This window comes from Neophocaena asiaeorientalis, unplaced genomic scaffold (assembly GCF_003031525.2).
Source record: "Neophocaena asiaeorientalis asiaeorientalis breed wild unplaced genomic scaffold, Neophocaena_asiaeorientalis_V1.1 scaffold223, whole genome shotgun sequence".
Classification (NCBI taxonomy): Eukaryota; Metazoa; Chordata; class Mammalia; order Artiodactyla; family Phocoenidae; genus Neophocaena; species Neophocaena asiaeorientalis.
The window spans coordinates 2,544,130-2,557,890 of record NW_020175045.1 but is presented as its reverse complement, the minus strand read 5'-3'; the positions used below and the strand labels follow the sequence as shown (position 1 = coordinate 2,557,890).

At 53.4% G+C, this 13,761-nt stretch overlaps 2 protein-coding genes across 4 annotated transcripts in view; both read right to left on the bottom strand.

Annotated features, from left to right (window-relative positions):
- MAD1L1 (mitotic arrest deficient 1 like 1) overlaps positions 1–7,099 on the bottom strand; it is a 314,409-nt gene extending 307,310 nt beyond the window's left edge. Inside the window, exons 1-3 of one of the 2 annotated variants that reach the window (XM_024763473.1) lie at positions 6,569–7,099; positions 4,094–4,256; positions 678–818 (exon numbers count right to left, since the gene is read on the bottom strand). In XM_024763473.1, coding sequence (XP_024619241.1) covers positions 678–818; positions 4,094–4,243 — 291 coding nt within the window. In that variant the 5' untranslated portion in view covers positions 4,244–4,256; positions 6,569–7,099. Of the gene's footprint in view, positions 1–677; positions 819–4,093; positions 4,276–6,568 lie in introns of those variants that run through there. The other variant, XM_024763472.1, reaches the window with a different exon arrangement.
- A 198-nt stretch (positions 7,100–7,297) lies between these two features.
- MRM2 (mitochondrial rRNA methyltransferase 2) lies at positions 7,298–13,760 on the bottom strand. Of its 2 annotated transcripts, none has more exons than XM_024763559.1 (4): positions 13,719–13,760; positions 11,866–12,155; positions 9,358–9,827; positions 7,298–9,012 (listed from the first exon to the last, which is right to left on the bottom strand). In XM_024763559.1, the coding sequence occupies exons 1-3, from the start codon at positions 13,724–13,726 to the stop codon at positions 9,388–9,390; spliced, it is 738 nt and encodes a 245-aa protein (XP_024619327.1). In that variant the 5' UTR covers positions 13,727–13,760; the 3' UTR covers positions 7,298–9,012; positions 9,358–9,387. The 2 variants fall into 2 exon arrangements, 1 of the variants encoding a protein (XP_024619327.1); XR_003005735.1 differs by having other exon boundaries at positions 7,299–8,958; positions 9,304–9,827.
- Position 13,761: the final 1 nt, after the last annotated feature.

Genomic DNA, 13,761 nt, shown 5'->3' with positions numbered 1-13,761 from the left:
AATATGCCACGTAAGGCGAGAATGGGGCCAGATATCCATCCTCACAGAAAGCCCAGAGGCCAGAGACTTTCTGGTGCAACGCTCTGCCTGAACCTTGGCGGCATTTCCACGACTCGTCGGCACTTACTGAAAAACCCTGGCCAAGTGCCGTTACTCAAAGCAGAGGAAGCGTGGAGTTTACACACTGAGTAAAAACCCAGCATCTCCTCTGGGTAACAGCCTGCCCTGGGTAAGGCAAGGGCAACCTGAAGCAGCCCCCGAGACCGGGGTTCTTGGCGCTGAGGCCTTATAACCATTTGCACAAGGCCCAGCCTGGACCTGAGACTCTTACGCAAGCCGGTGACTTTCGAGGCCTGTAACCCCCAGGCCACCTGGCATTTGTGCCAGACCTCCATCCCAATTCTCACAGAGAAGACAGGGCAACGAGGCAGCCAGCAGAGACGAATGCCCACCAGCACCTCACTGGGCAGACGTGGCAGGGCAGCCGTACCTTCGTGCTGCCCTCCTCGGGGACACAGAGCACACCTGAGGCCCGACCCACTTCCTCAGGTGGCCTAAGAAGGCAGGCCCTGGACACCTGAGGAGAGCACCTGGGCCGCTGGCTGGGCTCTTGCTCCCCGCGGTCTGGCAGGTACACGCACCGCCCCCTTGCTCTGGGGGGCCCCACCAGAGCCCACCTCGTAGCTCCTGGCACTGGCGCTGGCTGCCCGCTCCAGTTCCACGCGGGCCCTCTTGTGACTCAGCTCCATCTGCGTCTTCTCCCGCTCCACCTGGATGAGGTGGGACCTGGAACGGATCTGCTCTGCCCGCTCCTCCAGCTGACCGGGTCACGTGCAAAGGAAAGACAGGTCCTCAGTAGCTGCGTCAGCCAGGCGAGGGGCTCACTCAACACTCCCTCACAGAGCACCTGCTCCCTGCAAGGCCCTCGCTCAGCCCTGGGGAGGAAGGAACACCGGGCCCGCAGGTGGGAAAGGAGTGCAGGGAGGCAGCAAGACAAGAGAAGGTGACAAAGGACAAAAGAGGAAGGTGCGTTTTCAGATGACAGTGTGAGGGCTTGTTTCCTATGCCGTGTAACAAACTACCACCAACGCAGCAGCTTAAACGCCCCTATGCTGGCTGTCGGTTTCATGGGTCAGAAGGCCGGGCACACAGAGCCAGGTTCTCCGATCAGGGTCTCAACATCTAAAATCCATGCAGTCGGCAAGCTGTGCTCTCCCCTGTAGCTCAGGAGCCTCTTCCACGCTCCTATTTCCTTGCTGGCTGGAAGGCCCAGGCTGCTGTCAGCTCCTAGAGGCTGCCACATGGCCCTCTCCACCTCCAAAGCCAACGAGGGAGAATCTCACACGTGTGGAATCCCTTTCCTGCTCTGCATCTCTGACTTCTCTGTCTGATCTCTGGACCCAGATTTTAAAGACTCACCTGATTGGGTCAGGCCCACCCAGGTACTCTCCCTACCTTAAGGTCCACTGATTGGAGCTATTAATTCTATCTGCAGAACTGCGGGGCCACAACACCTAGTTAGTGTTCGATTAAGTGGGAGAAACTCCAGTCCACCAGGGGCCAGCAGTTTGGGGCCCATCTCAGAGTCTGCGTCCCCCAGAGGGTAGGTAAATAAGGTGGAACTGAAGCTCTGAAGGGCCTCGGAAGACACAGCCAACAGTACCACCAAATCACCGACTGCAAGGGCCTTGTCTTCAGGGGGCTAGAGCCCAACCCCTCCAAGAACGGCCTGCAGTCCAGCAACACAGCATCTCCTGGGCACTTAACAGAAATGCAGAGTCTCGGGCCACACCGCACAGATACCCAATTGGAACCTTCCTTTTAAACATTTCTTCAGGTGATTCATACGCACGTTAAAGTTCAAGATGCTCTGGGCTACAGAAAGTGGTTCTCATTTCAATCAGGGACATGTGGCACTGTCTGGGGACACAACTGATGGTCACAAGAAGGGGCGACACTCTGTGTTTGCTCCTGGCATGTAGTGGGGAGAAGCCAGGGATGTTGCTAAACATCCCACGATGCACAGGAATGTCCTGCAAAACAAAAACTTATTCAGCCCAAAATGTCAACAGTGCCGAGTGTGAGATATCCCAGGCCAGAGAAAGGACATTTTCTCCACCCTTTCCCCACGTGCTTTGGAGGCCACAGTCCACACTTTCTTTACCCCTCTGATATTTCTCTCATTTCAATTCCCACCTGTTGACATTTGGGAGTTCCTAACTCTACCCTCCATCAAACTCAGTCTTCCTAGTCTCACTCTGAGTCTGCAGCTAGGGCCCAGCTTCTTCAGAGGATGCTGGGACCCCAGCTCCGAGGGTGTGGGTACCACACGGAAGTCCCGGAGACACACATCCATTGGCCACATCTTCCTGGAACACTGACTATACCTTAAGGAAAGTCACTGAACATATTTTTATATTTAAGCCAATACTGACACGTAGCACAGCAGACTATGAACACCTGCACACAGAAAGAGGAACCTTAAAATAAAGCAGGGGAGGGGACTAGTAGGCGAGACACTGCTCTCTGCCTCCAGACTCCCCAGACCTGCAGCTGCTCTGTTCCCTCACTTGCTATTCCCTCACCCGCCAGGCATGGTAGGAAAGAGACAGAACACTGACTGAAGTCCTGAGACAGGACAGGTCCAAGGTCAGGGCTCCTAGGCAGGTCCGGTGCCACATGGCTCTCTAACCAGCTCACTCCGGCTACAGCTCTCATTTACTGATCTCCCAACCGGGGAAGCCTTTCAGGTCATAGGTGAGTGAGAACAAGGGACCCTGGAAATTCTAGACTCTATAGTTCCAACAGGCTGAAAGTTCCCAGACATCTCCATCAATAAAATTATAACTTTCTTAGACCAAAGATGCCAACTTCATATTCTGCCAGTGAGCAAGGATCAAAAACAAAAAACACCCTATAATCTGTCACCACCACCATTTCAAAACAAGGTGTTTTAACAACAAAAAACAAACATAAATGACCTAATTTCAGGGTAAAGAACAGTCCTTGCCGAAAAGGGGCAGTGAGCACCTTAGCCCACTAACAAACACACTAAGTGATTCAACTATTCAGCAAACGAATGCATACAAACACAGCACCCGTTTCAGCAAATGTGGCATGGACTCATCAGGGCTCCCAGAGCAACAGGAAACCACTGGCTCGTCTGACACAGGACATTATGGCAGAAAGGCTGCAGCAACACAGGCAAGGCTGACAAGAGAGAAGGAATGCAAGCAGAGAAGCCAGAGATCACCTGATGCAGCCCTGACAGTGGCAGGGGCCTGGACATGGCTCAGACCCCACATTCCCCCCCTATGTGGATCCAGTGATCCCTGCCCCAGCTACCACTGACCCCACGACTCTTCAGAACCTGAAGTCCTTCAGGAGACCTGAGCCTTTACAACTGTGTCCACAGTGAGCATTGCCGAGAACTTGGAATAAAGTGAAATAAGACTATGAGCAAAGTGAAACTATAAAAATCACCCCATGGCAGACTGAAGCCAAGATGTGCAAATGGCCCCCATAGTCTGAGGCTGTCATATGCCCAATCCTTCACACTGCCCTGCCTTTCCTGCCAGGCTGACCAAGAACCTGTGCTTAAAACACAGCCCTCCCGTGTGTTACACCACCAAGGGAGCCAGCAGCTGGCTACACAATTCCAGTGGTCATGTGCCCAGGCAGTTTGGGATTGTTTCCCTCGATTAAATGAATAAACTGGCTTTCCAATCCTACCTCTAGTGTCTGCGAGCTCGTGGGTGTCAGCACCACGCTGACCCACTCTGGGGGTGCTGTTATCTCAGTCTTTTGAGCCAGGACAGCTCAGGGCCAGACCATGACCTCTGGCTATCCTCCAAAACTAGGACTATCCACGTTGGAGATGTGGGAGATGGCCAGCTGGCCTCTAGGCTGAGAAAGCGCACACCTGCCTCAACTATATGGGGGTTGAATCAGCCCTACCTAAGGGAAAGTCTGTTATGTAGAGGCCCTTATCCTAACACAAACCGCTCTCCTGCACCACCTGGAACTTGAACCAGCCCCACCTAAGAGCAGGTGTCTTTACCTAGAGGCCCCTATCCCAACACATACCACTCACCTGCATGCTTTGCTGGTACTGCATCTGCAGAGAACCTTGGGCAGAGGTGGAAACATCCAGTCCAGATCCCCCCTCCACTCGCTGAGAAATGAAATTGTTCAAAGACCTCAGGGTGGATAGGACGGTGGTGTTTTCCCCCAGGTCTTCCATGGCCACTTCCCTTCTGGAGGAAAACAAGGGAAGGGTCACAGGGAGGCTTTTCATAAGCCATCAGCTCTGCCAGCTGCCCGGTCAGGGGGACCTTCGGGCAGTCCCACTCCCCTAATGCTCTCTCAGAGCCCTTATAATATTCCAGTGTCCGTAACCACATTCTTTGGAGTTAACTGGGAGCCCACACTGCCAATTTCTCAGAGAAGAAACGGAGGCATAAAAGTACAACATGCCACCAAGCTGCTGACCGTCAGAGTGCTGACCTGCACACCAGGAGGACAGACAGACGGCTCCCAAGATAAGGCGTTCGACAATCAGGTGGCACATCTCCCACATAAGCAATCACAAAAAGCCTAGCTTCTGGGAATCAGAAACAAAGCACACCATAGTGGCAGTAAGGATGACAACCACAGCAACGCTATTTACAGGTTAACAAAGACGTTAGTAAGTGTCACTACTATTTCAGCCACAGGCACCACACAGAAAGGTACCTGACATTCACTGGGCACCAGGACTTCCTGAACCTGTCTCCTCATCTGTAAACTGAGGATCCCACTTTTCAAAGTCGTGAGGATTATAAGGGCCCAAAAGAAGTCTCCGAATGGCAGATGGCACAGCTACTGCCACTGAGTCTATCACTTGGCTTGTAATTTAACATACGACACAGCAATCATCACAGTGGGCAGACGGATGAAACCTTCTTCCACATCCTTTAGAGATGACAGAAAACGAGGCTCCAAAAGTTACAGAACTTAGATTGGAACCTGGGTCTGTCTGGCTCTAAAGGTCGAGGGCACTCCACAGGCCAATGTGTGAAGGGCCAAGGACACGCAGCAGCAAAGAACACGCATCCCCAGCCCTGCGCTGATTCCAGCCTCACACCAGGCCGTCTACTAGTCAGAAGGTGTGGAAGTGTCCTAGGCAGAGTTAACAGCCAAAAGGTGTGAATTCCTACAGGTGCATACTGTGTTCCCCTGAGGACAGCAGCCAGCTCTCACTGATTTCCCCTAAGTATGAGACTGAAGACACCTGCCCCCAACCCACCCGCCCCCAAAAAAGGTGAAGAATCTTGGTTTGATTCTGCATTTCACACTTAACAAGAAACTTGGCCTTGGGCACGAAGAGCCCTTGTCTTCTGTAGGCCATCGTTTCCACCGCTGCACAACACAGCTGTTCTACCTGCCCTTCGTACTACAAATGGAAAATGGGCTAGAAGACAGACCGGGGAGGGGCACTCACAGTGCTGTGAGCCTCCCTGAGAGACAGGCCCACGTGGAGACAGGCAGCAGCGCTCTGCTCTGGAAGGCAAATCCTCCCGTTTGACCAGGACCATACTTTCCATCCCATGATGGGAAATTTAGGCAATACACCCTCTTCTCAAGAGCTGATACACTTAATACAAAAGAATGAAAAGCACACGTCCATTTTCACCTGCCTGGAGCTAAACCACTCCATAAGGCAAGCGATAAGGTGAAAGCTCAAACTCCATCCTATCAAAGACACTCACTTCCAGAAGTCTAGTCGCTGAACGTAAACTGCTCTCAACGGAACCCCTGAGCTGGGAGTCAGAGCACACTGCCTCTCGACTGCCCTCCTTGGCAAAAGGACACCCGAGGGCACCTACAGAAATTGCGAGGATGCTCCCCACCCGGCAACACCACTTCACACCGCCACGGGCACTTGCGCCCCACCCGGCAACACCACTTCACACCGCCACGGGCACCTGCGCTGGCCTAAGTTCACCACCCGTTTGTCTGCTTTCTCCTAACTTAGGCAACTCCCACGCTGCTCAAGTGAAGACATGCGGGCGACAGTGCTGTAAACTCGAAAGGGCGGGACTGGGGGAAGGGCTCCTCTCTCTGCACTGGGCCGTCTGGGGGCGGCGCAGGGTGGGGGGTGCGCCTTCTTCCCGGAGACCGGGAGGTGAAGCACCTCTCCTCCGTGGCCGCCTCCGCCCCGGCCCTCGCTCGCCCCCCGAACCCTGCCCATTTCCATTTGCTCCTCTCGGAGAGGAAGCCTTGGGGGGCTGCACGGGACGCGCCCAGGCTCGGAGGACAAAGCACGGAGCGGAGGGGCGCGCCGGCAGGGACCCCGGCCCCGGTGACCACGCGGACAGACAGTGGACGCGCCGGTAACAGCCGGGGTCTAAGAGGGAAGGGGGGACGCCGAGGGGGCGCCGTCTCAGAGCCCCAGGGCAGGGGGCGGCGCCCGCACCCAGACCCGGCGGGCTGCCCCAGCCTCTTCTTCGCCCGAACCCCGCCGATTCGGCTCAGCACCCGCCCCCAAGCCCAGCCCGGTAACACTCCCGGGACCCCGGCCGCTCACCTAGACGCCTCTGCCTCCGCGCTGCCGTCGCCGCTGCTCAGATCTCCCTCTTTTACGCCCGCGTATCGCGAGACGTACGCCTGCGCTATCGCGAGACCTGGGCGGGGCAAGCCGTAAAACTCCGGGCCCGCGCACCGACGGGTCCTGGGGCCTTCGTGTTCGCCCCCATAGCCACCCACCCGCAGGAGACCCCTCTCGGAGAAGACTGGGAACCAAAGGCCAGCCCGTGGGACTACCCTCGTGGCCCAGGCCTCTACGGGTCAGGCTTCCACTGGGCGGCTGCCTCGCACTGTATTGTGGGGAACAGCACCGGCCAACGGTGGCCTCGCAGGGCCAAACTTCCCAGCCCGCCGGACTAGTCCGCAGATTTTGCCACTACAGTATTTGCCTGAATGAATGCCTTTTTTACTTTCCCCTGGCCCTCTAAAACCACGCGAAAAACCGGTCTACTAAGCTACCCTCCCAGCGCCCTGTGTGTGAGCTGTCGGGGCGCGATGCCGTCGTCTGGGTCCCAGTTCTCCAGGGTGCAAGGGCAAAGCGGGGCGAGGTCAGCCCACAGCCAGCAGATCCCTCCTGGAAGCACAGCAACCTGCGTCCTCTAACGGGTCTCACCGGCCCCTCCTCCTCCCCTCCCCCTGCTAAGCGTCCGAGGGTCTGCACCGAATTCCCTTCCAGAAAATAAAACACAAGGTTTTGTGGCCGGAAAGAAACGGGATGGGGAGGTGCAAGCAGGACAGGAGGCTCTCTGGGCTACATTAGCGTGCTGCGAGCGCAAATAAAACAAAATTTTAAAAGTCGGGCCTGCAGCCTACTTCAGTGATCTGGACTACTCTAGGACCCTATGGAGATTCCTGGGTATCTATTCTTTCCCCCAGCGATCCTTCGGATTTGTGAACTAAAACTGATGCCTGCCGTATCAGTAAATAAAAGACGTTCCGGTCACCAGCCACTACAGCCACCCCCGATGGTGAGACCAGGGAACTCGGGATGGAAACAGCATGGCCGCGGTCATACACTGCAGCCACCACCTCACCGCCCCGCCACCCCAACGGCACACCGAAGAAACTCAGGAAGAGAAAACGTAGGACGCTGGCCCCAGAAAGCTGAGGTGCACATCAAAGAAATGATTTCAGTGACCCCCGACTCTGGGATCTTCCCAAACGTAGAAAAGCACTAAATTCCTTAACTTGAGATGTCTTGCTTTTCTTTTGTTAACAGCGATCATTTGATATTCCAACTACCTGGTCTTTGCTGCTAAAACTTCTATAGATCCTGGCTCCCCCCTTGCCGCTTCGGAGCAATCTCTCAGAGTTATCTGAGATGCTGTGTCCGGGCTTAAGTCCTCAGTTTTGTCCACCAAATAAAACATAACTCTCAACTTTTAGGTGGTGCGTTCTTTTTTCGGTCTACACATTTAATCATCATTACAATCAATAAACTCTTCTTAAGAAATGAGCATACCTCCAGGAAATGGTTTTGAAGAATTTTTCAAAAGATGAACTTAAAAGCATGGAATTCCATAAAATAATACGGCCTGTATTGTTTTGTAAAGTTGCATCGAGTTTCCGGAAGAGTAAAAGGAAACAAACGCACACACTTCTCCGCTTGCTCTGGCACTTACCTGGAAGTCTTTGGAGGCCGGAGTATGACAGCAACAATCCCAGTGAAAAACAGAGCACACCCACCCCATGCATAATTCATACCAAGCGTCTTCCCCGATTGTTCTGAGAACTCTCACTGCTTGAAGAATGGATGTATTTCCAGATCATTCACCAGAGAGATGGACACAAATCCCCAGACTGAAACTTCAGACTTTTTCTACATTACACGGTAAACCCAAAATAACACCTGGAAACCTGTGGGTTGTTTTGGAGCAAGGGTGGAAGCCTGTTTCTCTGTAACATACTAACATGGGTATGAAGAGAGTTACATAAAGGTGTCCGTGTGTATGTTTCTCTGCCTCCCAGTGTTTTTTGTTTGTTTGTTTTGGGTTTTTTTGCGGTACGCGGGCCTCTCACTGTCGTGGCCTCTCCCGTTGCGGAGCACAGGCTCCGGACACGCAGGCTCAGCGGCCATGGCTCACGGGCCCAGCCGCTCCGCGGCATGTGGGATCTTCCCGGACCAGGGCATGAACCCGTGTCCCCTGCATCGGCAGGCGGACTCTCAACCACTGCGCCACCAGGGAAGCCCGACTGCCCCTGTTTTTATCCTTCCCTCAGTCTGCCTTCTCATCCTTTAATCTTTGCCTATCTCTTCCTCTTCACAAATCATGTTATAGAGACTTTTTTATCATATGTCTTGGACACAGAATATAGTTTTGTCATATCTTTTGGGCTTAAAAAAAGGTCCCCCATTTGTCCTGCCCGCTGCATCCCAGATCAAGCTCGGATCTCCCCAGCCACACTTCAGGAAAGGGCTCAAGCTACATTTGCAGTGAAAAAGAACTGCATGTGGTATCTTCCCGGACCGGGGCATGAACCCGTGTCCCCTGCATCGGCAGGCGGACTCTCAACCACTGCACCACCAGGGAAGCCCGACTGCCAGTGTTTTTATCCTTCCCTCAGTCTGCCTTCTCATCCTTTAATCTTTGCCTATCTCTTCCTCTTCACGAATCATGTTATAGAGACTTTTTTATCATATGTCTTGGACACAGAATATAGTTTTGTCATATCTTTTGGGCTTAAAAAAAGGTCCCCCATTTGTCCTGCCCGCTGCATCCCAGATCAAGCTCGGATCTCCCCAGCCACACTTCAGGAAAGGGCTCAAGCTACATTTGCAGTGAAAAAGAACCAGAAACAGCAAAAGAAACTCTCATTCCTTCACAGACCTTCCCCCTTCCCTCTTCGGTACTGTGTGGCCAACAGGTACACCTCTGATGATTCTTTCCTGCTGGCTTCAGGTTTTACAGTCCTTGTTTTCTGGAATTCCTCTGTCAGTCTCTTCTGTAACCGATGGCTTTGACTTCCAGGCCAGGTTTTACACAGGAATGTTCCCCCAGGGTGCAGGACTTCTGGAGCCATGTCCAGAAGGGACAAGCACAAGGCGATGAGCCTATCGTGGTCGAGGCCCCGGATCCCTGTGGCGTTGGGTGCCATGTCACTCAGAATCACATCTGCTCTCCCAGCAGGAAGCAGTTCTCGGATTCTCTGGAAGGTTCTTGGGTCAGTCACATCGGCAGGGCACAGAAAAGTTGCTCCTTCCAGGGGGGACACGTGAAGGAGATCTACCCCAAGCACAGAGCCAACAGGAGCACTGGGATCTAAGGAAGAAACGGTGACTGTGCTTATTTACACCCTGAATCTTCCCACAAACAATAAATGCAACAAAATAATAAAATAGAAATAAAAAGTCAGGACCGAGGAAAAGAGCTAATGTGCAAATATGTGGACACAAGCCTTTCCCCACTTTCTGTACATCCTACAAAAACACGTGGTGGGGAGTGGTTTCCTCTGAGGAAACTGAGGCCCAGAGAGGAAAAGTGACTGTCCCAGGGGACAGGCAGACCTGGGGCCACACCCTGGGCCCTGACACCGTCTCTGATTTCATTGCACTCCCTGAGCTTTGCGGTCCATGAAAGGGCTTTTATCTCTGAGTGCTCTTTTTGACAAACTGAAACAGAAAATGACACACCAGTATACAAAGTGCCTCTGGATTAAATCAACAAATCCATTCTGCAGGTAATCCAATTTCTTTCAATGCAGAAACTAGCAGAAACGAGCCGAGAGGGGGGAAATGGACAAATGCAAAGTAAGGTAAAAAAACTTGATACCCTGCCCATATTTGAGTGATGCCAGTGGTGAAAGAAAAAGATGTTATTGTTTCACCTCACCTGAAACAAGATTTCCTGCCCGCACAGCCGCTGCCCCCAGGCTCCACCTCCCTTCCCTTCCCTTCCCGTTCCAAGCTCCCCTCTTCACAAGCCCTGGGGGTCCCTCCCTGCACCACCCCTACACGCCAGGCTCCCTACATGCCAGGGTAGATACAGGCTAGATACATGAAGGGAACAGACTCTTTTGTAGCTCACTCGGCTTGGTAAAAAACCTGCTCCACGGGTGAGGGGGCAGGGCGTTTTATCTCGATCTAAAGATTGGAAGTCCAGGTATTCTGCAGGATACCTCATTTTTCAAAGGCAAAAGCTCTCCATTTTCAGCCCTGGCTAGTGGGACAACTCTTGTTCCATTTTATACACTTCTGGTGTCTCCTTTAACGTCCCACATACTACAGCCCCAGGAAGTGTCCTCTAAAGGCAAATGGCTTTGGTTCCATTTTTGCAACTTCTGGGAGTAAAAGAACCAAACCATTTGATCCACACACTCTTTGCTTCTGCCACCTCTTCCTACAAGTTAAACTTTGGCATTTTCCTGCTTCTACTGAAGAGAAATTAGGGGGACAGGAACCACTAAAATCACTTGTTAGGAAGTCTGTGGAGAGACTCAGTGGTGGGAAAAGGAACGAAGTTTCTGACTCATTTTCACTTAGCTGATAAATACTAAGCTCAAAAGAAATTTTTTTAACTGTTTTTAAGGTGTCTGGGAGAGATCTTTGTGAACTTCACACGTGTCATAACCGCCAGTGCATGTGGCGCCCTCAGACTTCACAGCAGGAAACACAAGTGGTAAGGATCGTTACCACAGCACTGCACACCCAAAAGCAACCTTGGTGCCCAGGATGGGGAGACTGTAAACACCAACAGTACGACCGTTATCTGGAATACCACGCAGCTGTTTCGAAGGATGGCATAGTTTCCTGCCCTGCATAGTTAGTTGATCTATTAGTGAGAGGAAACTTTTTTATATAGACGATCTTAGTCAAAACCCCTAAATGTAAAACAGATAAAAGCTAAGGCCCTCAAGTTGAGCCGAAGTGGGGAATCCAGAGCCACGAGGGCCCCCCCGGGCAGCCCCAGGAGCACCTCCAGGAAACCCGGGGCTTCAAGGACCAGGACCTGGAAACCCCTGAGGTTGACTCAGTTGTACTGTCATGGAAAGACATCAATATATCAGTCAGCCAAAATATATATATATATATATATCTCTGTTGAGGCTCCAAATCAGCAACAAAGGTACGGGATGTACACCAATATATTAGTCTACACACCACTGCGGTGTGATTTGAGGTGACTTTCATTTTCATCATCCCTTTCTACCCTGTCTCTCATTCTGAAAATGTCAGTGTTGCATCATCCCTCCTAAACCACCACGCAGAAGCATGTGCCCTCACGGGGCGGCTCAGCTGCTCCGCATCCCCTGGCAGAGGGCAGCGCCTGCGTCTAAACCACGGTGGTCGGGAGGCCCCACCTGTGCCTGCGGCGTTGACACTCTGCACAGCCACCTGGCTCCACGCGCCAGGAGCGGCGCCGCAGTCTAACACCCGGAGGCCGGGCCGCAGAATCCGGTGCCTCTCGTTCACCTCCAGGAGCTTGAAGGCACTTCGACACCTGTAACTCTCCACCTTCGCAGCCTTCACAAACGGGTCCCTCAAATGCCGCATCAGCCACAGGTGCTCAGCGCCCGTCCGGCCCTTGAAGCAACTCCCACCGGTGTGGAACCTTTGACGCTGAAAGGAAGCCCACACCAGCTTCGAGGACCTGGTGAGGAAAAGGGAGCAAGCAGGTTGGCATTGCAAAGACCAGCAGGTCAGGAGCTCACAGGCTCAATCCGCACGTTTTCAGAGATGCGACAGTGCGGCCCAAGAGGGAGAGGTGGCTTGACGAGGCCCCACAGCCGGAAAGAAGGTGTTACGGGCTGAACCGTAGCCCCCCGAAGTCTCTACGGTCAAGTCCCACCCCCCAGCACCTCAAGAGGTGGCTGGTCTTTAAATGAGGTAATTCAGGTAAAATGAGGTCACATGGGTGGGCTCTAATCCCATATGACTGGTGTCCTTGTAAGAAGTTAGGACACAGACACACACACACACAGCGAAAACCACATGAAGACACAGGGAGAAGATGGACGTCTACAAGTCGAGATGTCCCAGGAAGCAACCCTGCTGACACCGTGATTTCAGATTTCCAGCCTCCAGACACCGAGCCAGAAACTTCTGCTCTGTAAGTCGCCCGTCCTGGGTGCTGGCTTATGGCAGCCGGAGCAAGCTCCTCCAGCAGGCCTCTCCCCTTCAGCCCAAAGGTGTTTTTTTCCCTCCTGAAAACTCAAACGTTAATGGTAGTCACCTTGTTTGTGTCAACCAAAGTTTTCCCAAGACTGGTTAAAAATGCTGATAAAATTAATGAAAGTAACATTCTTTCCCAGCGGATAGAAATTTCCACTGGGCTTTGAGAAACTCTGAGAAAACCCCGTGAGGACAGGTCCTTCCCTTGCTTAGTTCCATGGCTTTGGCGGCTAGTACAGGGTCTGACTGGCCTGTCACAGTTCTTAAAAAAAACTGAACTCACCCTGTGTGTGAACGAAGCGCAATTTCCAAGCCTCTTAGGGGAAGTGGGGTTGTTAACATCTTACTGACTGCGAGCTAGCCACACCTCCCTTCATGTAAGTCTCAGAACAACCCGACAAAGGAAGCTCTGCGTCCTTTCTTCTGATGAAAAAGGCTGCCATTAGCCCCATGGCTAGCAGCCAAAAGTTCCTTCAGCATGAAAACATGGTGACAAGATTTGGAGACAATAACGTGAGAACTGCTACCTTTAAAAGGCGTAAAGAGGCTCGAGGAAAGAGGACACAGGGTGGTCCTGGGCGCCAGAACTAATCCCACCGGTCAGCGGAGGCGTGGAAAGCGGAGTTACACGCCCCGAGCCCACCTGATCTGGGCAGCGGGCCTCCAGCCCCATCCCACGGCCTGGATTCAGCCACGTGGGCCTCTCACCTCTGGTACGCAGGCTTCAGGCCTGCGGAGCTCTCTCCAGCTCTCCGCCCGCCCGCCCCTCCCCGCGAGCCTTCGCCGACCGTCGGCTTCGTGCTGGCAGGTCTCCCCTAGTCACCTCCTCGGGGCTGACCCTCTCCGGGCCTGGAAGAGGTGGGCTCTGCTCCCCTTTTCGGACCGGAAACCTGGGGCAGGCCCCTGGCCACTCCGCCTCCCGCAGGCATGCAGTAGGTGCTCCACAAATGCCGGCTGAGCGCCAGCCGCCCCGCTCACCAGCCGCCCCGCTCACCAGCCGCCCCGCTCACCGACCGCCCCGCTCACCGACCGCCCCGCTCACCCGGCCATGAACGCCGACCCGGTCCAGCTGCCGCCACCGGAAG